Source organism: Trichosurus vulpecula, chromosome 6, assembly GCF_011100635.1.
Source record: "Trichosurus vulpecula isolate mTriVul1 chromosome 6, mTriVul1.pri, whole genome shotgun sequence".
NCBI classification, from domain to species: domain Eukaryota; kingdom Metazoa; phylum Chordata; class Mammalia; order Diprotodontia; family Phalangeridae; genus Trichosurus; species Trichosurus vulpecula.
The window spans coordinates 256,817,077-256,844,940 of NC_050578.1; the positions used below are offsets into that span (position 1 = coordinate 256,817,077).

The window sequence follows — 27,864 nt, forward strand, 5'->3', positions numbered from 1 at the left end:
TGAGTTACCTAGTTAGGGAAAATGACTTTTGTGGCTTTGTGAAGGATGGACTGGAGACCAGGAGCTTCCCAGCTTGGTTAAACACTATATCTATGCCTCTTCTTATGTCCCTTGAAGTGCCTAGCATGAGGTTCAACCTCAATTGACTTGAGTGGGATTGAGATTTTTCATTTCCCAGTAAGGCAATGGGGAGCCTGGAGAGGGAAGGATGGGCAGCCTGTTACTGGACTATTATGCTTGGGATCTCAATGCCTACACACTTAATCTGGGACCCTGAAACTTGGACCATACTGCTTTTCCATCTGAGAATCCCACTGTCCCATCCAGCTAGGAAAATTTTTGACTCCATCCCAGTATGCCACAGGCAGGTGATTTGGTGAGGCCAATGACCAACAGAGTCAGTGCCCTGGTGGAGGAGGATGAGGTGTTGGGAGGGAGGAAGCCTACCATTCTGAGGAAGGATGAAGAGTTCCTCCGTGACCTGTCTTTTGAGGCGACTGTCATTCAGGGCCTGTGTGCTGGCAGGGACTGGCTCCTCTTCTGTGGTCCTCAAGGTGTAATCAGCATAGTTGATGACCTCTGGGGCAGTCACTGCTGGCTTAGGTCCATAGATGTCTGGGAACTTCAGGAGGGCTCTGGGCTGGACAGGCTCCGTGGATTTTTTAATATTGAACTGAAACACAAGTTGCCTTGATTGGTTACTATGTCCTTCACCATCACCCCCACACTGCTTTTCATTGAATTGTGAGATCCTTGAAAGCAAGGGACTCTGTTTTACCTCTTTTTCATCCCTAATGCTTGACACAGTGCCTGACACATGGTAGGTGCTCAGTAAATGTTTATTGATTGATTCCAAGCACTAGAGAAGAATTGACTTCTAAAGATAGCACTAGATCTTAGGATCCTAGGATTTTAGAGCCAGAAGGTTTCTTAGAGACGACATTCCAAAACCCTCATTCTTTTAGAGGAGGTCATAGAAATCCCCCAGAGGTGAAGTGGTTCTCCCGAGGTCATACAGTGATTAAGTGGCAGAACCAGGACTAGAATCCAGATCTCCTGACTCCCAATCCACTTTCCCCCATACCAAAATGGCCTACCCCAAACCACAACCAGAATGGGCAAACAGCTGAGTGGGGAGGCATGTTTCTTTCTACCACCTTTTTTCCCCCTGGGCAGAGTCAGGCCTGTGCTACTTGGGTCTCCAGGGAATTGCCTAAGGTCACACTGTGAAGAAGCCAAACTGCAATATCTTCCCAGTCCAGTGCTCCATGGGGTCTAAGAAAGTGAAGAAAACACGTAACCTCTGAACCCTGTATGGACGTGATAGAATCTTAGAGCTGATGGATGGGAGCTTAGGAATCCATTCTAAGGGCATCCTCCCTAGAGCACCCCTGCACAGTGCTCACCCACCCTCTTCTTGATGATGCTTTCTCTTTGCACCCTGACATCCATCCCAGTACTGGCTCAGAGATGGTGTTAATTAATATGGCTTGAATTGGATTGAGGGGGAACTAACTACCTTCTTTGGTGGTCCATGCCACTTCTAGACAGAATGAAGGTTTTCCATATATGGGACTGAAATCTGCCTCCCTGTAACTTTTACTCATTTATTCCCAATTTTTTTCCTCAGAAGTCTAATCTCTCATCCATATTCAAAGAATTAAAGACAGTATGCCTCCCCCAAGCTTTCTCTCCCAGGCTCAATATCTCTAGTCCCTTCAACCTATCCTCCTATTGCATTAGATTGTAAGTTCCTCGAGAACAGAGACTGTCTTTTCCCTCTTTTTGTGTCTCCAGCACTCAGCGCAGTGCCTAGCACAGAGTAGGAGCTTAATAAATGTCTACTGATTGATTGGCATGGTTGCTAGTCCTTTCACCATTCAGCTCACCCTCTTGTGGATATTCTCCAGCTAGTCAACATCCTTCCTAAAATATGGGTCCCAGAATAGCACATGGTACAATCAGAATGTCAAGGAGGAGAAGACCTGGACCTTCCTGGATACTTGGTTCACTTTTTAAGGAGAAGGCAACTATCTACAGGACTTCTCAGGAAGTAGTGTTTTAGGATTGGTCAGAGGCAAGGGGCAAACAGACACTCTTGGACACTTCCCATTGCCAGGAAGGTCTTCCTAACATCAAGCCCAAATTTTCTTCTTTGCTATTCCCACCCATCACTCTCAGTTCTGTTCTTTGGGGCCAAGTAGAACAAATCTACTCCCTCTTCCATGGGACAGTCGCTTCAGTATGTGAGGGTTGTGATTAGGCCCCCCCTATGTTTAATCATCTTTAGAAAACTGTAAAGTAGAAAGATGATTAGACAAAGCCAAAGGACCCATGTTTTATCCATACCTCTGCCAATTATCACTTATTGGACCCTAGGGGAAATTACTTAATCTCTCTGGGCCTCAGTTTCCTCACATCTTTTAAATATATTTTTGAGGGGGGAAGGCAGAGCAATTGGGTTTAAGTGACTTGCCCAAGGTCACACAGCTAGTAAGTGTGTCAAGTGTCTGAGGCCGGATTTGAACTCAGGCCCTCCTGACACCAGGGCCAGTGCTCTACTAAATATATTTTTAAACTTTCATTAATCAGACCTGGACAAATATCAATAAACATGAACAACGCTTGCATATACAAAGAATGGAAGAAAGTATTGTAGCTATGAATATCATCACATATAGCTTGTTGTTGGGTTTTTTTTTACTAAGTATATATTAAATTTCAGTATGTTAGTTCCAGTTCCAAAAGCTACTTCATTTGTTTCTGTATCTCTCTGACTTTCATTACATTCTCTTCTATGGACTTTTAAAAATGCTTTACTGATCCTTTTTTCTTTTCTGTCATTGCTATCACTAATTTTTCCATTTTCACCTCCATAAAAACACTCCCTTGTAACAAGTTAGTGTAATCAAGCAATATATGTCCTATATTAGCAATGCCTCCAAAATGTATATCTTATTACTCACATCTACCTCTTTGTCAAGAGGTGAGAAGCATGCTTCATCCTTGGTCCCCTAGAGTCGTGGCTGGTCATTGCATTGACTTTTAAGTCTTTCCAAGTAATTTTTCTTTATAATGTTGTAGTTATTGTATAAATTGTTCCCTTGGCTCACTACCTTCTGCATCAGTTTATACAAGACTTCCCAGGTTTCTCTGAATCTCTTGTCCCTTTCATAATTTCTTATGGTATAGTGTTATACCATAATTCATACACCATTCATATGTTCAACCATTCTCTAATGCATGAGTACCTGTTTAGTTTCCAATTCTTTACTCCAACAAAAAGTACTACTATGAATATTTTGCACATATGGGCTCTTTCCTTCTTTATTTTATTTCTTTGCTTTATATGCCTAGCAGAAGTATTGCTGTGTCGAAGGATACACACAGCTTAGTGCACAGTTTCCAACTGCTTTCCAGAATGGTTCCACCAATTTACAATTTCATCACCAGTCCATTAGTGTCATATCCCTTCTTACAACTGTCATTTTCTTTTTCTGTTATCTTTTCCATTCTGACAAATGTGAATAGAATCTTAGAGTTGTTTTGATTTGCACTTATATTATTAGTGATTTGGGACATTTTTACATGTAGCTGATGATAGCTTTCTTCTTTTGAGAAATTTCTGTTCATATTCTTTGACCATCTATGCCTGTGTCCAATAGGAAAATGACTTTTTTCTTATATATTTGGATAAATTCCTTACATATCTATATCTTGAATATGAGACCTTTATCAGAGAAACTTGCTCCAATGATATTTCGAGGTAAACACTTCCCTTTTGATTTTAGCTGCATTGATTTTATTTATGCAAAAGCTTTCAATTTTATGTTATCTAATTTCCCATTTTATCTTCCATGACTATCTATCTACCCTTTTCTATCCAAGAAGTCTGCCCCTGTCCATTGTTGTGAAAGTTATTTCCATTCTTTTCTAGTTTGTTTATAATGCAATATCTAGATCATGTATCTATTTGGAAATTGTGATATATTGTGTAAGATGTGACTTTAAACCTAATTTCTGCCAGATTGTTTTCTAGTTTTTCCCAGTAGTTTTTGTCTAGTGCTTACTCCAGAAGCTGGAGTTTTTGGGTTTTTCAAAAACCTTGCTATGATGTTTGTTTCTAGAAACTGTGTTCCTAATATATCTCACTAATTGATTTTTTTCTATTTTTAAGTCAGTACTAAATAGCATTAATAATTACTACTTTAAAATATGTTTTGAGATCTTGCACTTCTAAGATCTTTTCCTTTACAATTCTTAACATTTTTTTTCCTCCAGATGAATTTTGTTATTATTTCCCTGGTTCCATAAAGCAGTTCTTTGGTAGTTTCCTGGGTTTCATACTGAATAAGTAAATTAATTCAGGCTGTGTAGTCACTTTTATTACACTAGTGAAACCCCAAAATGAGCCATTTGCTTTGCTCCAATCATTTAGGGCCATATTTACTTCTGTAAAGAGCATTTTTATTGTATTCCTATCATTCCTGTGGCGATGTGATATGTAGACTCCCAAATATTTTATATTCTGTAGTTATTTTGAATGGGATTTCTATTTATATCTGTCCTTTATGGGTTTCGTTGCAAGTATGCAGAAAGGCTGATGATACATTTCTCTTCTGCTTCTTACACCTTGATTTGATTCAAAGTATGTGAATAGCATCACTATTTAGTTTGGGTTAGTGACTCTTTTATCAGTCAATCAGTGCCAAGCACTGCCTAGGCACTGGGGTTACAAAGGAAAAAAAACCTAACAGTCCCTGCCCTCAAGGAGCTTACATTCTATTATGGGAGACAACATATAGGTATATAAGTATATACCACACAAATACAGGGTAATTGAAGAGGGAGGAGGGGAGCAATTTGTTAACTCCTTTCCCACTTGAAAGGCCGGTGTCTGAGCAGTCTATACAGCATTTCTTCATAAAAACAGAGTTTGATCTGAGAACATCTGCAAATGTTTGGAACAGTTTTTTTCCCCAGAGTACTGGCTGCTAGTTACTATAAATAACGTCTCTTCTTTCACTGCTTCTGTGACCTAGCTTGGTGCAGCTGATGATGCATTGATTTTTGCCTTTGGCTGTGATTATAATCATAGAATGCAGGAGCTGGAAGGGACCTGGGACAGAATCTACTACATTTCTCTCATTTGACGGATGAGAAAACGGAACCCCAAGTTCATAGTCAATGGCAGAGCCCAGATCTGCCAAAGATCCTACTCCCTGGCCAATCAGACCCCATCTCCATGATAAATCAAGCAATTAGTCAATAAGCTTTCATGAAGCACCTACTAAGCACTGTTCCAGGCATTGGGAATAAAGACAAAATTGAAATGGCCCCTGCCCTCAAGTAGCATACACTCTTTCTATGTTGACAAATATACATTTTTGATTATATAGAAAATAGATACAAGGTAATGGGGGGCAAGGGAAATACACTGATAGGTCATGGATCATAGAGAAGATGGTGCTTGAGCTAAATCTTGAAACTAGAGACTCTAAGAGGAGAGAATGCATTCTAGGTGAGGGAGACAGCCAATGGTACAGGGAAAGGAGATGGAGTATCCTAGGTACACATGTTCAGTTGGTCAAAATCATGTGGGAACTTGGTCACAACGCATTGTACATGACTTAGTACAGGCCTTCACTCACACTGAGAAAATTTTTTCAAATAATAATAAATATCCAATATTTATAACATACTTTAAGGTTTGCAAAGCACTGATATCTCATTTGGCCTTCATAACAACCCTATGAGGTAGGTGCTATTATGATTATTTCCCTTTTAGCAATGAGAAAACATATACTGGCTCAGATTGGTTCAGTAATTTGCCTAGGGTAAAAAGGCTAGTAAGTGTGTGAGGTGGGATGCAAACTTGAGTCTTCCTGATTCCAAGTCCAGCTCTCTCTCCACTGCACCACCTAGCTGCCAAAGCACGTGTCCTAGCTGTGATGACTGTTTTCCAGTCGTTTTCAGTCATATGCAACTCTTCATGATCCCACTTAGCGTTTTCTTGGCAGAGATACTGGAGCAGGTCGCCATGATTCTTCCCATAATGACATACTCTGCAATAAGTAGGTAATGCCCAAGTCTTCTATTTAACCTTCAAAGCTCCTCACAACCTGACCTTGACTTGTTTTTCCACTTTATTTCACATTATTCTGCTCCATGCACTCTGTGGCCCAGCCAACCTTGCCTTCTTGCTGTTCCTGATACCAGGAGACCAAAAAGGATGGTATTAACAATAGTCTAGGCAAGAGGTGATGATGGCCTGAGCTTAGGTGGTGGCCAAGTGTAAATAAGGGGATGGATGTGAAAGACACAGAAAAAAAAAGAATTACCAAGATTTGGTAGCTTCACGTAGAGGGGTGAGGAAGAAGGAAGAGTCAAAGATCACTCTGAAGTTGGAGACCCAGATGCCTGGGAGGGTGGTCATGTCCCTGGAAGAGACATGGAATTCAGAAGAAGAGCTAGGCTTAAAAGATAAGATTGTCAGTTTCATTTTGAACATGTCAAATTTGAGTTCTAAAACATCCAGCTGGAAATGTCTAGCAAGGATTTGAAGATAGTAAGACTGCAGCTCAGCAGAAAGGAGGGATGCATGTATAGATCTGGGAGTTAGCTGCATGGAGGCATTGAATCCATGGGAAGAAGTGAGATAGAGAGATAGAGAAAGAGAAGAGAAGGTCAACTGCACAGAAGATCCAGGGGAACAAATGTGATATGAGGCAAACAGAGATGATGACAGAAACAGAGAAAGAGACAGAGAGACAGCAAGAAAGATAGGCACACAGTGATAATGCTGCTGCTGCTGCTACTGCTGCTGAAGGTATTTATATAATGTCTATTATGTTCCAGGCACATAAAGTGCTAAGCTATTTACAAGGATGGTTTCATATGATCCTCACAACAACCTGCAAGGTAGGTGCTATAATTATCCCCATTTTATAGTTGAGGAAACTGAGGCACAGAGAAGTTAAGATACTTCCCCAGGATTACATATCTGGTAAGTGTCTGAGGTCACATTTGAACTCAGTTCTTCTTGAATTCAAGCCCAGCACTCTATTCACTACATCACCTAGCTGCCAGAAAGAGGAAGGAGAGAGGGGGGGGGAGGGAGAGGCGGGAAGGAAAGGAAGGGAAGGGGGGAGAGAAAGAGAGAGAGAGAGAGAGAGAGAGAGAGAGAGAGAGAGAGAGAGAGAGAGAGAGAGAATGGTGTCCATCATGAGGGACCCCCCAAGGTGAAGGGATGGGGCACGGATGATGATATAGCAGAAGAGACTGAGGAGAGGTCAGACAGGTAGAGGTCAGCCGGGTTGGAGGAAGATCAGGAGAAAACAGTATTAGGAAAGCAGAAAGCCAAGGAGGAATACTTTCAGGAGGAGGACATGGCCAACAGAATCAAAAGCAGCACAAAGGTCAAGAAAGATGAGGACTGAGAAGAGGGCATTAGATTTAGCAATTAAGAGCTCACTGGAAACCTCAGAGAGAGCAGCCTCAGTCAAGTGATGGTGTCAGAAGCCAGAATGCAATTCAATTTTATTCAACAGATAATTGAGTGCCAACTATTTTCTGGGTACTTTGCTAGATGCTGCAGGGAATAGGGGAATGGAGAGTCCCACAAGTAAGCATAGTCTAGTAAGTAACTTCAGGGAGGCAGAGAGCACTAATAACTGGAGGAAAGGTCTTATGGCAGATGTGGTACTTTGGAGGAGGTGCATATTCTACAAGGAGGGAGGGCATTCTAGACAGGGGGGACAATTTAGGTGAACGTATGGCAATGGGAGATGGAGTATCATGGACACTAGAACCCAGAGTATAGGAAAAAGAGTAATATAAAAATTTGTGAAGGCCAGTGAGATTGTGGGAAGGTTTTAAATACCAGGCTGAGTAGTATTTATTTTATCCTAAGGAGTCAAAGTTCCTCTAAACTGAGTCAACAGACTATAAGAGTTTCTGTGGCCAATGAATTCATTATTTTGAGGCCAGGTTGGTGATGAGCATTTCCAAACTTAGCCAGGATGATCTCCAGAAAATAGATACACAAACTGTTCATTTGACACCTTTCCAGATCGGTAAAATCTGTCAAAGCTGGTGTCCCTCTGGCTTGTGACAACCCAGATCACCACTACAATAGAAGGACATAGGGGTGCAATAAAAAGAGCGCTGGGTTTGAAGTCAAAAGCCCTGGTTCTGCCTCCTTTTATTCCTATGACTTGGGCTAGGTTATTTAACCTCCCTGAGTCTCCATTTCCTCATCTATAAAATGAGAGGGTTGGACCAGATGAGCTCTGTGGTCCCCTTCTGGTCTTCATTTATGTTCCTATGAGATTAGTGGAGGATCAAGGGCCAACTTTACGTCTATGAGCCCGGAGTCTCCTTTAACATCAGTTGGCTCCACCACTCACTACCTCTCCCAGGGACCCCCTCCCCTAGCAGCCACTGGGGTCAAGTCCAAGGTCCCCTGATGTGAGCTAGGCTATTTTCATCCACCATACAGATGGCAGATCCAAGGTGTTCATCCTACAAGGGAATCAGGCATTCCTGAAATATACAAGAATTCTAGACATACCACATGGCACTGGGCTGCTGACTTCCACTTGCTGCTGACTCATTTGCCCCTTAATAACCAAGCTCTTCTTTACTAATAACTTTAATTACATCAATTACTCACTCCAAAAACAGCTTTTTTCTCTTCTTACTCTCTCCTCTCCCAGCTGGAATCACAACCCTGCCCCCCCATCTCCTCCTCCAACCTTCCCCAAACCTGACTTATTCTATTCTCAGACGTTTGGTTGGGAAGAAAGATCACAAAATTCAAAGACTTCGGAGACCACTGAATTCAACCCCCTCATTTTGCAGAGAATGAAAGTGACTGCCAAAGAGGTTAAGGGTCTTGTTCAAGGCCACACAGGTATGTGGCAGAGCCAAGATTTGTGATTCCCAATCCAGGAGTCTTTCCATGATGTTACACTGATGCTGCCTCTCAACCCATAATAATAATACCTTTGTGTTCAATGAACTGGAAGAGGGAAACATATTTAGTTTTATCTTTAGATCTCATTCATTTATTCATTGAACCATAGGCTAAGTTGGAAAGGACCTTAGAATAATCTCACTTTACCGATGAGGAAACTGATGCTCAGAGTTGTTGATTGACCCAAATCCTAAGTGACAAAACTGGGATTTGAACTCAAGTCCTCTGACTCTAAACTGGGTACTCTTTTCACTACATCATGCTCCCACCATTCATTCATTGAGGAAGCATTTATTAAGCACCTACTGTGTGCAAGACATTGAGCCAAACAATGGGGATACAAAAGAAAAAAAATGAAATAGAGCCTACCCTCAGGGAGCTTAAATTCCACCAAGGAGACACATTCATTAAGTAAATGCAAAATAATTTTGAAATGAAAGGAGGAGCATAAGATTAGAGGGTTAGAGCTAGAAGGGCACATCAGACCTCAGCAACTCCAACCCTCTCATTTTAGAGAGGAGAAAACTGAAGACAAGACAGATCGGGATTAGGATAAATCTCATGTAGGGAGGGGCACTTGAGTGGAATGTTGAAGGAAACTAAGGAACCTAAAGGTCAGCCAAGTGGTGACAGTGAATAGAGGGCCAGGCCTGGAGTGAGGAGGACCTGAGTTCAAATCCGGCCTCAGACACTTCCAAGCTATGTGACCGTGGGCAAGTAGTCACTTCACCCAGTTTGACTCAGTTTCCCTATCTGTAAAATGAGCTGAAGAAGAAAATGGCAAATCACTCCAGTATCTCTGACAAGAAAACTCCAAATGGGGTCATGGAGAGTCTGACATGAGTGAAACTACTGAACAACAACCACAACAGGGATCCTTAGGGGCAGAGGTGAGTAGTGGAGCACTCCAGATCTAGGGGACAGCCTAGACAGAAGCATGGAGATGGGAAAAGGATTTTCATATACAGGGAACATGACAAATAAGCTGGTTTGACTGGAAGGCAGAGCATCTAAAGGGGAAAAGAAAGGGACTAGAGTCACTAGACCATTGATTCCATCGGCAGAGGGAACTCCCAGAAGAGGAAATCTCCTCTACCAAAGAAAAACTACATCTCTGCCATTCAGAGTCTTAGAGAGGGCAGTAGGGCTGCCAAGAGCATTGAGAAGGTAAGTCACCTACCCAGGGTCACGCAGATTGGACTTTAAAAAAAGACTTGAACCAAATCTTCCTGGCTCTGAGAGACCAGCTCTCTATCCATTATTTTTGTTATTATTAGACTCTTCATGACCCCTTTGGGGGTTTTCTTGGCAAAGACACTGGAAGGGTTTGCCATTTCCTTTTCCAGCTCATTTTACAGATGAAGAAACTGAGGCAAACAGGCCTGAGTAACTTGCCCAGGGTCACACAGCTGGTCTGAGGCTGGATTTGAATTTAGGAAGTTGAGTCTTCCCGACTCCAGGCCCAGCACTCTATGCACCATGGCACCCCCTAGCTGGCCTATCCACTGTACCATGTTACTTTCTGCATTTATACTGTGTACCACTATGTACTAGGCACTGTGCTAAATATATTACAGATATTATCTCATTTGAATTTTGTAACAACCCTAAGAGGTAGGTGCTATTATTATTCTCCCATTTTACAAACAAAGAAACTGAGTCAAATAGAGGTTAAGTGACTTGTCCAAGTTCACACAGCTGGTTAATGTCTGAGATTTGAACTCAAGCCTTCCTGACTCTGGGCCCTATTATCTATCTACTGTGCCACCTGAAACAATATGTAATAAGCCTGGAGAGGTAATTTCAAGCCAGATTGTATATGACTATAAATCCTAGCACAGTTTGTATTTAATACAACATAACTTCCTGAGAATGAGAGTGATGTGGTCAGACCCATATGGAGGAGGAATTGATTATAGGTGGAAGACATTTGAGGCAGGGCAAGCATTTAGGAAGGTTTTCTCTCTTCTTCCCTCCCCTTCAAAAATCTCTTTCTTTCTCTCTCTCTCTCTCTCTCTCTCTCTCTCTCTCTCTCTCTCTCTCTCTCTCTCTCTCTTCTTCCTTTCCTCCCTCCCTCCCCCCATCTCTCTCCCATCATCCATCCCTCTTGTCTTTCATTTCTGAAATTTAAGTCATATGCAAGAATTTGTTATTAAAAAACCTCCATAGATAGTCATACGGTGTGGGTAAACCATGCCTACTCCTCTTGCTATCAATGTCACTGACTGGCTGAGCTGTCAATAAGCATCACTCATTATTTAAATTGGTTGTTGGCTAGCCTGATGCTGACTGACAGTTCAGCCAGCCAGTGACAGAGGAGACGGAAACACCTTCCCTCTGCTCTTCTGATTCAACAAAAAAAGGAAGCCCCTGGCAGCATTCCAGATTTGCTAAGGGTACCAAACATAGTAGGTCCTTAATAAATGCTTAATGAATGAATTAATGGATGAATGAGCAAATATATGCATGTGTTGTTACTCTGGAAACTACAGACTTTAATGAATTGGTAGATTTCCAATTCATTTACTATCTATATAGTAAATTGTTTGCCCTCACTGGACCTCAGTTTTCTCCTGTGAAAAATGAGGGGGTTCAACTACACTCTTTCTTAAGTCCTTTTTGGACCCAAATCCTTTGATCATGAAGAAGTGAGTGGGAGGAACATCCAGGTGAAGACCTAGATTTCTCCCAAAGGACCAGAGCCCAACGATTGCCCCAGGGTTTTTATAGAATACAAGGGACAACTAGAAACCAGGTCTTCCCTACTTTAAGGCCAGTGTTCTCTGCACTGTTTCCCACTATGGCACTGCCATTCCCACTGAAGCACAGAGAGGGAAAGCCAACAACAGGCTGACTAACAACCAATTTAAACTACGAGTGATACTGATCGATAGCTCAGCTGCTCAGTGACATTGGTAGGCATGGTCTCCCCCACCCCCTGTAACTATTTATGGAGTCTTCTTAATAAAAAAATTTCCTGGATGTGGCCTAGATTTCAGAAATGAAAGACCAGAGGGATGGATAGAGGTGGGGAGCAGGTTCCATAGATAAGAAGGTGGCAGCCAGGCACTGAGTCCAAAGTGTGCAGACTCCACCTGGATGATTCCATGCTTTCCAATTAACAGACAAGGCCATCATTTCTAAGGACCAGAATCCTGCCTAAAAATAATCCCAGCTGGTGATTTTGAGGCTTCATGGGCTAGGGAAAGGTCTGAAGAAGGGAGAAAGGAAATGGGGACCACTCCCCAGACCTACCAATATTGTCATATGACTGTGACTTGGAGAAAATCTCCCCTGTTCCTCCATTGAAAGCCCCTCCCTGGGGGGCTACTTCTGTCACAGATATTTAATCAGGCATCAGAGATCCTCACCATCCTGCAAAAGTCTGTTTCAGCCTCCTGGGTAAAGATGGCTTCCCCTAATTGCCTGACTGATGCAGTGGCCCAGAATAACTGAGCCTGAGATGGTCCTGCCTGGCTTTGTCTCTGGGAGCAGGCCTGGTCAGCCTGCCTTTGTGATCCCTCCCCTGAAGGCCTGTACGTTCATTTCTTTGAAGTTGCTGGGCACTGAGAGTGAGAAATATGACTGAGGAGACCAGGTAAGGAACTCACCAGTACGGGGGTGGGGATGGGGGAAAAATCTTGAAATATGGGGTTCAACAAGCCCCTGGAAAAGCCAAGCAGCATCTCTCATCAATGGCAGCTCATGTTTCTATGGTGTGTCACAGCTGAAGAGCACCACTATGTATTTAATCACAGCTCACTTTTCTTGGGAAGCTCAGAGGAATTAGGATCATAAGGGGTGGAAGAGGCCTTGAAGGTGTCTAGTCAGGGGACCATATGGTCGACTCAAGTCAAGAAAGAACCTCAGAGGGCATGGGGTCTAACTTCTTCATTTTATACATGGAGAACCTGAGTCCCAAGGAGATGGACTGACATCCCCCAACGTTCCACAGGTAGTATTAGAAGCCCCATCTGAGCCCAGGTTTTTTGACTTGATGCTTTGACCCTGAGCCTGAGTTCTTTCCACTCTCACTATAGATAAAGAAACCTAAAGCCCAGGAAGGGAAGTGACTGTGTGTTTACCCACAAGCAGACAGTTATCAGATACTAAGTGACTGAGCTGGGCCTTGAACCAAAGTCTCTTGGGTCTGAGTTCAATATTCTATCTCCATCTAATTTTAACAGAAATATGAGAAATCAGTAAAAAATTCCTTACCATCAATTTTCCGTTCTACTTGGTTTTTGCTTAGGCAGAATTGGCACCCTCTGGGGCACTTGGTAAATATTTGTTGAATAAATGAAGCCCAGTGCCTTGATTTATCCCACTTCAATGAACAGGAAATACCTGTTTGAGTACTGAGGCTGCCTTGTATGCCTACAAAGAATGGGCCACCCTTCCACAAAGCTTTCCTCACAACAATCTGGGGAAGTAGCAGTATCATGCTCATTTTACTGGTGATGAAACAGGGGAACAGAAAGGTTAAATAACCTGTACAGAGTCATAGAACCACCAAATAGCAGAGTCAAGGTCATGATAGAGAAAGAGCCCCGGATTTGGAATCGGCCTGGGTTCAAACTTCTGCCCCGCTACTCACTACTTGTTGCATCGTTACGTTGTTATTTCACTTTGTCTTGGTCTGTTTACTCATCTGTAAAATTCCAGGTGGGTAAGACTTAACTAGACCGCTCCTGAGGTCCCTTCTGGTTCTAAATGTATGCTCCATGTGTGACCTTAGGTGAGACATTTTGCTTCTTGGGCCTCAGTTTCTTCATCTGTAAAATTGGGGAGGGGAGCTATTATAGTCTTTAAAGTCCCTCCCCGCTCTAGATCTGGGCTTACTTAGGATCACAGGAGACTTTAATGTAGGTATATTCGTTATAAATTCAGCATGCTTGGACATCTTGCCTCTCAGTCTCCATTTCTCCTCTTTATCTATATCATGGTCTTGAATTTATAAAGCAATTTCCTAATTTAGAGAGACCTGAGAGAATCAGGCGCACAGTCAGTCAATCAACAAGTCTTTATTAAGGGAGTACCATGTGCCAGGTAATATAATAACAGACGAAAACACAAAGAAAACCTGTGATGTGTTACTGGGTTTGGGGGGTGGTGTTGTTGAAGGAAGGCACTTGGCACGAGGGTCAACGACAGCTGTTTGATCCCTGCTTGGCAGCCATACTTCACAGCCTGGTCTCTCTACACTTAATAACAGCCTTGTGGGCTAGGGAGGGTGAACGTTCTTAACACCATTGTACAGACAAGGAAACTGAGGGTCTCAGAGTGGTCAGCCTGTGGTCATCTAGCTAGTAGGTGGTTATAGCAAACCCAGGACTTCTAACACACTGTCTGTCACACATGAATTATGGAGGTCCTGGCTTCATTCTAAACCCAAGGACAGCCTCCCTCTTTGTCCATTGTTCTCAGACCTTGGCACCTCATTAAATCAGTACACACTGGCCTTTCCAGCCCTGCCCCATGCTCACCCCACCCCACAAGTCCTGGGCCTTCCTGGCAGGGGTAAGGTAAGAAATGGACAGTGTCATTCCTGCCTTGACAAGCACAGGCTGCCATACAGGGTGGGAAGCTCAGGACTTTTCTGACTCTTCCCACGGGTACAAAGGCACAAAGAAGCTGAGAAAGACAGAGGCGGCATTAGTATAGAGAGGGGGAGGGAGGAAATTGGCTGCTCTAGGCTTTGGCAGGAACTTGGAGTCAGGAGTCCGGGGTTCAAGTTAAACTGTCCTGAAGGCAGGAACCGTGTCTTCAACTTTCTTTGTATTCCCAGAGCTTAGCACAGTGCCTGGTACATAGTAGGTACTTAATAAATGCTCACTGACTGTTGCTTATTAGCTTTGACTCTGGGTGAGTCACTTTACTCCTCTATGTCCTGGTTTCCTTCTCTAAAAAATGGGTTAATACAGAACAAAGCACTTTGCAAAGAAAGACAGACCACTAAAATATGTTAACATTATTAGGCTAAAGCAATTGGTATTATCTCCATTTTGCAGATGAACGCACTGAGTCCAGAGGGATCCTTCGTGAGTGAATGGTAAAGGTGCTCCTTATCGTCCCCTCCGAAACCAGTCTTAATATGACAGAGGGTTTAATCACTCCCATCTCCACTTCTCCCCATCACCAATCACGTTGTTATTGCTCTTGCTGAGTCATTTCAGTCGTGTCTGACTCTCTGCGACCTCATCTGGGATTTTCTTGGCAAAGATACTTGGACTGGTTTGCCATTTCCTTCTCCAGCTCATTTTACAGATGAGGAAACTGAGGCAAACAGGGTTCAGTAACTTGCCCAGGGTCACACAGCTAGTAAGTGTCTGTGGCCAGATTTGAACTCAGGAAGATGAGCCTTCCTGGCTCCAGGCCAGGCACTCTATCCACTGTGTCACCTGGCTGCCCATCACTGATCTTATCCTTGACCAGTTATGGCCAAGCCAGTCATACCTATCAAACTCCCACATGCTGCTCCATGTCCACTGCTCTCCCCATTTTACTCTCCCCTAGCACGTCTTCCTCTCCCCTAGGTGTCTGCTTTTTCCAAGTATGGGAAAGAGCCATCATCCCTCATCTGATCTAGTGTGCTCAGGACACTAAGAACCCTCCCATTCCCCACAAGGAGCTTGGTGTAATGAAAAGGGACCCGAATTCAAATTCTATCTCTGATATCTCCAGCTATGTGACCACTGGCAAATTACATAACCTCTGTGAGTTTCATTTTCTTCAGATGTAAAACACAGGTAATAGCACATACTTCAAAAGATTTTTGTGAGGCTCAGATGTATGTAAAAGGCTTTGCAAAATTGAAGGTAAAGTGGAAAGATCTGCTAACTCCACAATGGCATTCTCCAAGGCAGCTCCTCATTAACCTTCCTTCTCATACCCATTCATCACTGAGGACATGGTTCTGTGGGGTCCAGAGCACCTAGAAAATCCTTATTTACAAAGCAAGGCATAATTTTGCTTAAATCAAGCAGTGCTAATTGTAATTCCCCACCAGTAGTACTTTCAGTATAGTTGTGTTTGTGCCCACCATTGTACGTGGCTTTGCCTATTTGACGAGGGTTCAAAGGACTGGTTATCTGATCTGACTCCATCATTTTACAGAGGAGGGCCCAATGATGGCAAGTGACTTGACCAAGGTTCCCCAGAGATGAGATGAGACACCAGGTCTTCCTGCTCCAAATCCAGGATTTTTCCCACTATACCACATGGCCTAGAAATGAATCCTGCTAGAAGGAATTCAGCTAGGATTCACTAGTCATTTTAATTATTCTCTGTATTCACCATCCCAGCCCAAACTGGGTCTTATAAAGATTATTAGTGGAAATGAGCATAGGGGAATTGATGGTCTGATAGGAATGATGGGTACACTGCTCTTGAGTTCCTGGAAGACACTAAAGCCAATGTGATCCTGTCTGATGAGTGTGAAGAAAAGGGAGAAATGATACCAGTGCCACTGAGGCTGATTGCTCCTATCTTCCTCTGATTTTTAGCCTTGGTCTCTGTCTTCCTCCTTCTTTGTCTCAGTCTAATTCATCCTGTTCCTTCTTCTACAACATTTTCAACCCTTTCTCTCACTGACTAGGTCTAATTAATTTTCAGTTTCCCTATGTTTCTCTTTCCCCATTTCAATCTGATTCTCTCTTCTTCCCTTTCTTTCCCTTTGTTCCATGACACACAGAAGTCACAATATCATCCCATTCTGATATTCTTTCTTGCTCTATTTATTGGTTAAGCTCTCGCTACCTCTCCCCTGTTTCTGTCGGTCTCTTCTGTGTGTTCTTTCCAATTCTCTTCCTTTCCCTTTCTGTCTTTCTTTCCTCACATTGTCTCTTTCTCTTCTTGCCTCCTCTTTCTCCTCTCAATCTATTCTTTTTTCCATCTCTCCCCATTTCTTCTCTTCCTTCTCAGTTTATTTCTTTTCTCCTCCTCTACTCTCTATCTCCACTCTTCTCTTTCTTTCTATTCCCCCTTTCTTCCCTCTTCATTTTCTTCTTTTCCTTCCTCTCCTCACCCCACTGTTTCTTCTCTTCTCTCTTTTTCTTTCCTATTCTCTCTTAATTTCTCTTCCTTGTTCCCCTTTTCACTGTCTACACTCTTCTCCTTCTCTTTTCCATCTGCTTCTTTCTTTTTTCCCCTCCACTCTACTGCTTTTCTCTCTCCTTTCCCTTCTTGCTCTTCATCCTGCTCTTTCCTTTCCTTCCAGCCTTTATCTCTCTCTTCTCCATCTCTGTCTTTTGTCTTTCAATCTTTGTCCCTCTACTCCATCATTTTCCTTTTCTCTTTTTCCTCCCTGTCTCTTTACTGTCATACTTTGTTTTCTCTCCCCTCCACCCCATCTCCTCTTCCACCTCATTTTCTCTTTATTTACCTCTCTACCTCTTTCAGGCAACACCTCTCTCCTCTTTTCTCCTCTACCTTCAATATTCTTCCCTCTCCCTGCTTTCTGTCTCTCATTCTGTCTCTTGAGTGTATTTTGACCAAAGCCAGTGGTCTGTGATTAAAAGCCTGAAAATGCCAAGACAGTTAAAATGCTTTGGGTTGGAATAAAGTGAACAGTATTTATTGACTCTATGGTCAACAGGAACCATTATCATGAGGACTACCATGACTTACCAGGAGGAGAAAATGAAGAGTGCTATTAGGCTTCAGCTGACTCCAGGTTTGCCCTTTGAGTACAACCTCAGGGAACAAACTGACAGCATGTCAAAGGTTTCTAAGGACGCTTTCTGTCTCCAGTAGGCAGTGTTCTGCACATCTCCCTGAAATAACCCATGCTAATTTCTTGATGAAAAATTCATACAGCTGGCTGCCTTTCCTATTGCTAAGCAACCAGCCACAACATGTTTATCATACCAAGTCTAACATTAAGTAAGGCTGAGCTGTGACTGAGACCAAGGTTCTGAAAGGGGTTGGGTAGGACTTCCCTTCTGGCCAAATCCACCCCAACCAGAAGAAACTCATTCTACTCCTTGCAACTCTGCCCACATTGTGCCCTGTGCCCAGAATAGCCTCCTCCTCATCTCTGGCAAGGACCCATGTCAAGTGCCTGGTCTGGTGAACCCCAATGGCCACTCCTCCACAGGGCTTTCCCTGGACTCTTGAGTCAGGAATGAGCTCTCAAGGCCTGAGTCTGCAGGCAGATGGACTCAATCAGGGACTGCATTCCACCTCTGCCACTTACTGTCTTAGGTGGGCTTAACCCTTTGGGCCCCAGTTTCATGCTTGGTCAAATGATGGGGCTGTACTAGATGACCTCTGAGGTCCTTTCTAGCTATAAATCTTTTGGCCTATGGCAAAAAGGTCCTTTTATAGGCTGTTGAGCACCTATTAGGTGGAAAGCCCAGTGCTAGGTACCATGGGTTCTACAAAGACAGATGTTTCTTGAATTCAATTGAATTGAGTAAGGTGACTTTCAGCAATGGGAGAATTTTCTGGGGTCAGTTTGGAAAAGGAAGCTCATACACCCCTGAGCACAGTGTTAGCATGGTGGCCTTCGTTACTAAATGGAACTCTTCTAGATGGGTCTGTGAAGAAAAGCTTGTGTAGACTGGAATACATAGTAATTGAGTGCTTAATGTAGAAAAAGTATAAGACTCATGCTTCAGGCAAGGGTTGAATCGGAGAGAGACATTTAATGTTCTTTGTGCTAAGGTCCCTTCCAGCTGTGCCATTCCAGGTCCATGTTCTAACATCCCTTCCAGCTCTGACATTCCATGTTCTGTGTTCTAAGGTCCCTTCCAGCTCTAAACATGCTAAATCCTAAGGTCCCTCTCAGTTATAACATTTTACATTCTAAAGTTTCTTTCAGTTTTGATACTCTGTGTTCTCTGAAGGTCCCTTCTAGCTCCAATAATGAGGTTTAAGATCTTGACTAGCTCTGATATTCTATGTCCTAAGATTTCTCCCCATTCTAACATTCTCTATCCTAATATCCCTTCTAGCTCTGATATTCTGTGCCCTAAGGTCTCTTCTTACTACAACGTTCTCTGTTCTAAGGTCTGTCACACTTCTCATATTCTATGCTGCAAGGCGCCTCCTAGTTCTAGTAGTTAATATTCTGTTGATTTTTATTAGTTGATATCCTGTTGGTTTTTCTTCCATCTCTTTGTATATATCTTGTGTGTACCTAGCTATTTACATGTTGCCCCCCTCTTTGGAACTTGAGCTCTTTGCGGGCAGGGGTTGTGTTTTTGCCTTTCTTAGTATTCCCAGCACTTAGTGCAGTGCCTGGGGCTGTTTAAATGTTTGTTGACTATGTTCTAAGGTTCTTCTTAGCTCTAACATTCTCTGTTCTAGGGTTTCCTGAACGCTATTTGAATACACTATGATAATACGATTCTCTGAACCCTTTCCCACATTCATGTGACCCTCCCACTAGGAGAACGAAAAGAAGAGAACTAACCCCCAGAATCAAAGGATTCTAACTCAGAACTTGCAGCCAGGGGCCTGGGTGTACCCACATGAGCCACTGTCTCCCCAGTTCTCTAAGCTGTTTACAACTCTATCCTGAAATTCAAAGGAAGACTTTCTAGTTAATCCACCTCCTTCCCGGGAATCATCCCAGAAAGGGGACGTGCCTGTTTGGCTCTGCAGGGATAGAATATACATTCATCCTCTGTCTACTGATCCCTACCCTTACAGTTTAATAGCACAGAGTTATTTCCAATCCCTGCTCTCCAGAGGTCAGGGAGAACAGATGCAGGTCCCTGTTACTCCCAGAGATCTCTTTCAAGGAAGTGGAGCCAACCCCAGCTTGTATGACTGGAGGGCAGTAGTGAGAATTGAGGGGGGCAGACTGTGGTGAAAAAATGGGGATTTCTTTCCAACCTCTAGTGTCTTATCCACTTCCCCTCCCAAGCCCTCTGTAGGACTGGGAGCTTTTAGACCGCAGGTGTTCCTGCCTCCCCACAAATAGTCCTTTCTACCCACCAGAGAGAATTTTCCTTCCTGGAGAGATCACTGTATTTTCCCTTGTTTGGGGCTCAGTTTGGTTCCTGACCCACATAGGTTTTTTTTTTTTAATCTCCATTTACACCCCACACACATATGCTCCACCATCTCCCTGTGACGCCCCTCCTCCACTCTTCCCTTGGAATCCTTTATTTCCCTCTTAAGATTCCCTACTGTCCCTGATGCTCCTCCCCAAATTCATGATTCCCCCTATCCTCCTCATAGCCCCCTCTCATATCCCCTCCACACAGCCCCTATTGACCTCAATCCTTCCTTAGAATCCTACACTTCTCCCATCCCCCAATCCTCCTCTCCATCAGTCCCTACTCCTTCCTCCTCCTGTCACAGATCCATCCTTCCTTCTCTAATTCCCCCTCCTCACAGCACCCCCACTCACCGCAGTCACTGAATCTTTCACTTCCCAAGCCCTCCCCCCCCTCCTCCTGGTATTAACCTCCCCAATCAGATCTCCAATCCCCCGCTCCCATTCTTCATGTTCCCTGGGTCCCCCTCTTCACTCTGCCCCTACTCCCTGGTCACAGCCCTCCAGTCCTCCAATTCTCTTGTCTCCTGTTATGTTTCTACTACCCCAAGTCAAAGTACCCACCAGAGCCCCCCACTTCCTCAATGAGAGGCCTCACTCGTCGCCTCCCCTCCCACATACACGACACCACTCTCTCCGCTGGGTGCCTCCACTCTTCTCTTTCAACCCCTCAGTCTCCACCCTCACCCCCTAGCGTCCACCTCTCTTTAGTCCTTCTCCTCCAGCTCTCTCCTTCAGAATTCTTCATGACAGCTCCCCAGTCCTCCCCCAGAATCTATCAATCCCCAACTCCCCTCTTCACTGGTCCCCACTCACCCTAATTCTCCCTCGACCTATAGCCCCTCTCTCAATCTATTTCTCCCCAAGAATCCCCCACCTCCTCCACGTCCCAGTCCACAATCTCCCTTATTATACCCCCATCCCCACCCCTCCTTTTCTCTCCCTCTCTATTTCCCCCACGCCAGTTACAGCCCCCTCCCACCCCTGGCCCAGGAGGTCACACCCCCTCCCCAGGAGTCCAGTCCCCGCCTCCCACTCCAGGGGCAGATTGCCCCGCCCCCAGACTGGGGAGGGGGCGCGGTCGCAGAGGGCTGCTCCTAGCTTTGGGCTGTCATCCGCGTGCCGAGACGGGAGCAAGGTTCGGGGCGCGGAACGAGCGCTGGGCGCCCGGGTACCTGCTGCTGCTGGGCTGGCCGAAGCACGCTGGACGTCGCCTTCTCAGCATCCTGGCCTTGGTCCTGGTCCCGGAGCCCGTGCTTGGGGTTCAGGCGACGGCACAGACAGGTGAAGCCACACAGGGCGAGGATACTGGTTGCTGTGCCTAGCGTGGCACCCAGAGCGATGATGGGCACCGACAGCACCATGGTCCGGCCGGGCACAACAGGGCAGGACTCCCCGATCCCAGTCCACTCAGCAGGGCTGCAACCAGGGGTGTCCCCTCCCTCTCCGTCTGTCCCTAGACCCTTATTCCTTTCGTCTCCCCTCAGGACTCAGTGCCGCTGTCCCTGGACCCCCAGCCACCGCAGAGGCTCCTCTCCCCGCGGTCCCCAGAGCCGTGCGGCCCGGGAGGGGGCAGGAGCAACGTTAGTTCCCGCGGGGCCGCTCCCCGGGGTCCAGTTCTTGCCCCCTGGCGCCGCCCTCCTGTGCCTACTGCCGGAGCTCAGCGGCCCCTGGCCTCCTCTGGAACCCGCAGCTCTCATTGAATCTGGCAGAGAGACCCAGAGGGGAAAGGATGGAAGAGGAGGGAGGGGCGGGGCTGGGGCTGGGGGTGGGTTAGGGGTTGGGGAGGGGAGCAGCCACTGTGCAGTGGAGACAGGAAGACGTCAGAGATGGGGAACGGCCTTCCTGCCCTCCCCCCAAACCCCCACCTCCCGCCAAGCTCTCCTCAACCTCCAGGTTCACTTCCACCTCTCCCCCGCCTCCGCACCCCCCCTCGTGATACCCCCACCATACCACCTCAGGTTCTCTCAGCTTCTCCGCCCCCACTAGCCCCTAAATCAGAAAATCACCTCCATAGTCCTAGAGAAGAAATCTCTGAAATCCTTAGTCTTAGAATTTTCTCTAATCTTTGATCTGCAGCTTCCAAAGGCAAAGTGTTATCAGCCTGATGTGGTGGACACACCGCTGAATTAGGAGTTAAGAGACATGTTTGACCTTGGACAAGTCATTTTCCTTCTCTGGTCCTCAGTTTACTCATCTGAAAATGAGAAAGTTGAACTAAAATAACAGAATCTTTTATTTTGAGCTGGGGAGAGCCTTAGAGGTCATTAACTCAATCTCCTTATTTTACAGATGAGGAATCTGAGGTGGGGGAAAGGGAAGAGGTGTGCCTAATGGACACATGGGTTTTACTCAGTCTAGCATGGATTTGGACCCTGGGTCTCTGATTGCAAACCCACTGCTGTTTTCCACTGCCTCTGGCTGTTCTCTTTCCCTCTCTCTCTCTCTCTCTCTCTCTCTCTCTCTCTCTCTCTCTCTCTCTCTCTCCCTCCCTCCCTCCCTCCCTCCCTCTCTCTCTCTCTCTCTCTCTCTCTCTCTCTCTCTCCCAAACCCCAGGGATGAGAACCCCCAGAAGTTCCTGTGAGACTTAGCAGACCTCCAAGAAAGGCTTCCCCAAGTGATCTGGAGTATTCCTTGGCTCCTGTACCCAGCACTGCAAAATGTCCTTGGGAAATAAAATGTTTAATTAAAACTGTCATCTCTGAGTCTCCTGCTGCCTGAAATTCTCCCTGAGAACAACTACCCTCCAAGGTATCCAGGGCAGTTCAGTAAGGCAATGTCTATGAATAGAGGGACAGTCTCGTGTACCATATGGTTACAGGTAGCAATGTGAAGAAAAGGGCTCCCCCTCCTTTGTAACATGTGGACAAGTAGTGTCACAGAGAAGTTAGTTGACTTCCCTTAGGTCACACAGCAAATCCTTGGCAAAGTCAGTTCTGTCCCTGGGCCACTCCTGATGAGGTTTAGGTTGTGGGAGCCCCCTTGAACTCCCCTTGGATCTTTCCTCTAAATGAGACATTTGCCTGAGGCTACAAGCCTTTCATTATTGCTAAACCCAAATCTCTAGGCTAGGTAACCTAGCCTAGCCCTCCATTGTCTAGCTAGTTTCCACCCTTGATCTTGTCAAAGTGTCTATGCCCAAAAGTGTTACCCTTAAACTAGCCCAGCCCTACATAATCTTTTATCTCCTGGTAGCCTTCAGCTACTTCCCACCCTTAATCCATTCTCTCTGTTCCTAGAATCTGACCTCACCCCGGTCCCATCAAGCTCCTCCTTAGACTCCTCCTCAAGACGCTCCCTAAACCCCTCCTACCATCACCCTAGGACCACCCTAGATCCCTCCCACAATCTTCCTGTATGTGAGTTTCATCTTGCCTCCATGAAGGTGCTCAGATTCCATCTGGAATCTGGCCCGCTTGTGAAAACAAGCGTCACAAATGGTGAGATTTCTTAAGACAACCCAATATGGCGAACCTTTAATAAACTTTGTTTCCCTTTGGCTGAGAGAAGGTTTAAGTCTAATTCATTTGAGCAGGACCCGGCCTGTGGGTATTTTGGGGTCTCAAACGCCCCTAAAAACATATAGTTCCCTGACATCTTCTACAATCTTAGGAACAGGGTGATATTTCCTTCCCTGTTATTTTTACCCAGGCTTTTTAGTGAGACTTCCCCCCAAGAAAACCAGTGACTGTTTCCTTTGAAAAGTGGATAAACCTTATTGATAGAGAGGCAGTTGGCAGAGGCTGGTAAGCATCTGGGAATACCTGAGTGTTCTGTCTGCAAACAACCCAGAAACACAAGAGCTGCTAGGTTAAAAAAGGAAAGGGGAGGGGGAGAGGAAAGAAAGGCTGAGAAGGAGTCCTCTGGCTTCAGTGAAATGTCAGGGTTAAAAAGTTGAAGACTCAAAACATTATAAGTGGGAAGGGGCTTAGAACAGAGAGCATAGAATGTCAAACCTGGAAGAAACCTTGAGACAGAGAGAATGTGAGAGCTAGATGGGACCTTGGAACCTAGAACATAGCATTTTAGAAGTAGAAAGAAACTTAGAACATGGAATGTCAAGGCTGTCAGAAACCTTAAAATGTAAAACATAGAATGTTGGAGCCCAAAAGGACTTTAGAAAGCAAAACTTAGAGGAAACGATCAGAGAAGTCTTTGAATATAGAATAGTATAGCAGGAAGAGATCTTCAAATATTTAAAAAAAAACATGGAAACAAATATTTAAAAAAAAAAACCCATGGAAACCTTTGGAAGGAAACTTAGAACCTTAAACAGTAGACCTAGAAGGAACACAGAGATCATAAAGTTTTCCTCTCTGATTTTCTGGGTAAGAAACTTGAGACCTATGGAGGGAGACTTTTTCAAGTGACAGAAATAGGCCAAGAAGCAGGTCTTCTGAATCTTGCTGTTTTCTCTCTGATGAGCCACTGTATAGCTTTGAGTGGTTAAAAATGCCTCCTATATTAAGGACAAAAGCCTGCAAATCCAGAAGATGACTTCATGCAGTCATTTGTTCATTCTTTCATTCATTCATTGAACAAATATTTGTTTATTGAACGGATGAATTCTTTTGAGTGTTGACTTTGGTCTAGCTTTCTAGTTTTACAGATGAATCTGCTGAAGACTAGTGGTTTGCCCAAGGTCAAACATGTCTCTTGACTCCTAATGATATTGTGAGTATTATAAATACATATAAAACCATGTTCCTTAGTTGGCAAAGTGCCTTCCATAGAACAATCCAATGATGGTAGATCACAAAAATGTTAACATCACCATTTTATAGATGAGGAATGAGGCTCAGAGACATGTGTGACCAGCCCATGGTCACACTGTCCCAGAAGTAGGACTCAGATCTGACTCAATTCCAGTACCCTTTCCATTATATAATAAGAGCCTCTCCAGCAACAGAGAAAGGCCCCAAGCAGGGGCATTATTAAATGATTTCAGAATCCTGCCATTGTTTGAGATCCAAGGATGCTGGAGAGATGAAGCCAAAAACTTGCTGAGGTTTCTCCCCCTTCCTCTTCCCCAAACAAAGACCGGAGGGCTTCCAGAAGCAGAGGGCAGTCAGAGATGTGGCTTTTTCCCAGGCTACCTGCCTTGGCAAAAATCAAGCCTTTTCCAAAGCTATTTGTTCTCCCTTAACACAGGGGAGTGTCCATACACCTCAATGAGAGGAACCTGCCACCTAGAGGGCATGGAAAGCATGTCCCTTGTCCAGAAACTCAGGGGGAAGTCTTGTTCTAAGTTCTTTTCACAGGATCAGATACTTAGAGCTGTAAGAGACCTCCTAGATCACACCGTGCAAGCCCTCATTTTACACAGCAGTAAACTGAGGCCTGTAGTGCCTTGTCCAAGGTCACACAGGTAGTAAGTAGCAGAGCTAGGACTCTCTGACTTTAAATACAACACCATTTTCCACAACGACACAATATTTTGTGTGCATCTCACCTAGTTTAGAGGCATCTGGGTGGTACAGTGAACAGAACTCAGGTCCCAAGTCAGGAAGACTTGAGTTCAAATCCAGCCTCTCAGTCACTTACTAGCTGTGTGACCCTGGGAAAGTCACTTAACCTCTATCTGCCTCAGTTTCTTCATCTCTAAAATGAAGATAATAACAGCATCTATCTCCCAGGGTTGTCGTAATGATCAAATGAGGTAATATTTGCAAAGCACTTGAAAGATAGGAGGTGCTATCTTTGTTGTCCGGTCATGTCTGACTCTTCATGACCTCATTTTGGGGTTTTCTTGGCAAAGATACTAGAGTAGTTTACTATTTCCTTCTCCAGCTCATTTTACAGGTGAGGAAACTGAGGCAAACAGGGTTGAATGACTTACACAGGATCACATAGCTAGGATCTGAGACCAGATTTGAACTCAGGATCATCTGCCTCCAGAGTCAGCACCCTGTCGACTCTGCCACTTAGGTGCCCTTGGTACTATGTAAATGTTAGCTATTATTATTATTAGAATAACTCAAGTTTTTGTGGTATTCTTTTTCACACCATCCCATTAAGGAAGTTAAGGCACATATTTTTGTCTCCATTTTATGGGTCTAAAATACTGAGTCCAATAAAGATAAAGTGGTTTGCCCATGATGAAACAGCTAGTAAGTATTAAGACTGAAGTGCAATATAAACTATCGGACCACAGGATTTGGAGTAAAGTCCTGAGCTCAAATCCTACTTAGTCATTCATCATTTATGTTTCTTTTGGAAAGTTCTTACTTCCCTTGGACTCAGTTTTCTTATTTGTAAAATAAGATGAATAAAATAAAATTTGTTTTAATGTAATTTTAATAAAAATAAAATTTTAAATAAAATAAAAATTTTAAAATTTGTAAAATTTGCTTTATTTTGCTTCAGAGGAAAGAACTAGGAGTAATGGGTAGAAGTTACCAAAAAAAGGAAAATTAAGGCTAGATATAGAGAAAAAATGTCATACCAATTAAAGCTCTCCCAAAGTGAACTGGACTACCTCAAGAGAGAGTGAACTTCTCCTCACTGGTGGTCTTGAAGTGGTGGCTGGATAACCTGTTGTCCAGTGTGTTGTATAAAGATCTCTTCTCCAGGATTGGGTTGCTCTAGACAATGCCTTGAAGTCTCCTCCAACTCTGAAATTACAGGAGTCTAGATAATCTCTAAGTCTCTTCCAACTCTAAATACAACGTGATGTTCTATCATAAGTAGTCTTCTACAGTTTCCAGCAGGGAAGTGAGATATTTTGATGTGGTGGAAGGAGAACTGATTCAAAGTCAAAAATCCTGGATTTGAATCCTGGTCTTTTCACTTCCCAATCAAGTGACCTTGGGAAAATCACTCCCCTTCAGTTCCTCATCTGCAAAATGAAAGGTTTGGACTGGTTGACATCTTCCAGCTTTGACAGTTAGATGGGACCTCAGAGGCCATCTAGTCTCACCTAATTAAGAGTTCCTTCTTCAACATACTGGACAAGTGGTCATTCAGCCTTCAATTAAAGACCTCTAGAACAAAAAAGAGTGAAAATAGTATGCTTCAATCTGCGTTCAGACTGCATAGTTGTTTCTCTGGATGTGGATAACATTTTCCATCACGAATCTTTTGGAATTGTCTTGGATTATTATATTGCTGAGAAGAGCTAAGTCAATCATAGTTGATCATCACACAATGTGGCTGTTACTATGTACAATGTTCTCCTGGTTCTGCTTACTTCACTCAGCATCAGTTCATGTAAGTCTTTCTAGGTTTTTCTGAAGTCTGCCTGCTCATCATCTCTTATCGCACAATAGTATTCCATTACATTCATATACTACAACTTGTTCACCTATTCCCCAATTGATGGGCATTCCCTCATTTTCCAATTCTTTGCCACCACAAAAAGAGCTGCTATAAATATTTTTGTACATGTAGGTCCTTTTCCCTTTTTATGATCTCTTGGGGATACAGACCTAGTAGTGGTATTGCTGGATAAAAAAGTATGCACAATTTGATTGCCCTTTGGGTATTGTTCCAAATTGCTCTCCAGAATGGTTGGATCAGTTCACAACTTTAGCAACAGTGCATCAGTGTCTCAATTTTCCTTCATCTTCTCCAACATTTCTCATTTTCCTTTTCTGTCATATTAGTCAATCTGATAGGTGTGTGGTGGTACCTCAGAGTTGTTTTAATTTGCATTTCCCTAATCAATACTGATTTAGAGCATTTTTTTCATATGCCTACAGATATTTTTAATTTCTTTATCTGAAAACTGACTGTTTATATCCTTTGACCATTTATCAATTGAGGAATGACTTGTGTTCTTATAAATTTGATTCATTTCTCTATATATTTGAGAAATAAGGCATTTATCAGAAAAACTGGTGCAAAAATTGTTTCCCATTTTTCTGCTTTCCTTCTAATC

General features: G+C 44.0%; 1 protein-coding gene across 1 annotated transcript in view; it reads right to left on the reverse strand.

The window, feature by feature from the left end:
- The window catches only part of SYT13 (synaptotagmin 13), a 47,943-nt gene extending 26,501 nt beyond the window's left edge, over positions 1-21,442 (reverse strand). Inside the window, exons 1-2 of the mRNA XM_036764037.1 lie at positions 21,161-21,442; positions 448-673 (exon numbers count right to left, since the gene is read on the reverse strand). Of these exons, the coding sequence (XP_036619932.1) occupies positions 448-673; positions 21,161-21,349 (415 nt within the window). The 5' untranslated portion in view covers positions 21,350-21,442. The remainder of the gene's footprint in view (positions 1-447; positions 674-21,160) is intronic.
- Between the last annotated feature and the right edge of the window lie 6,422 nt (positions 21,443-27,864).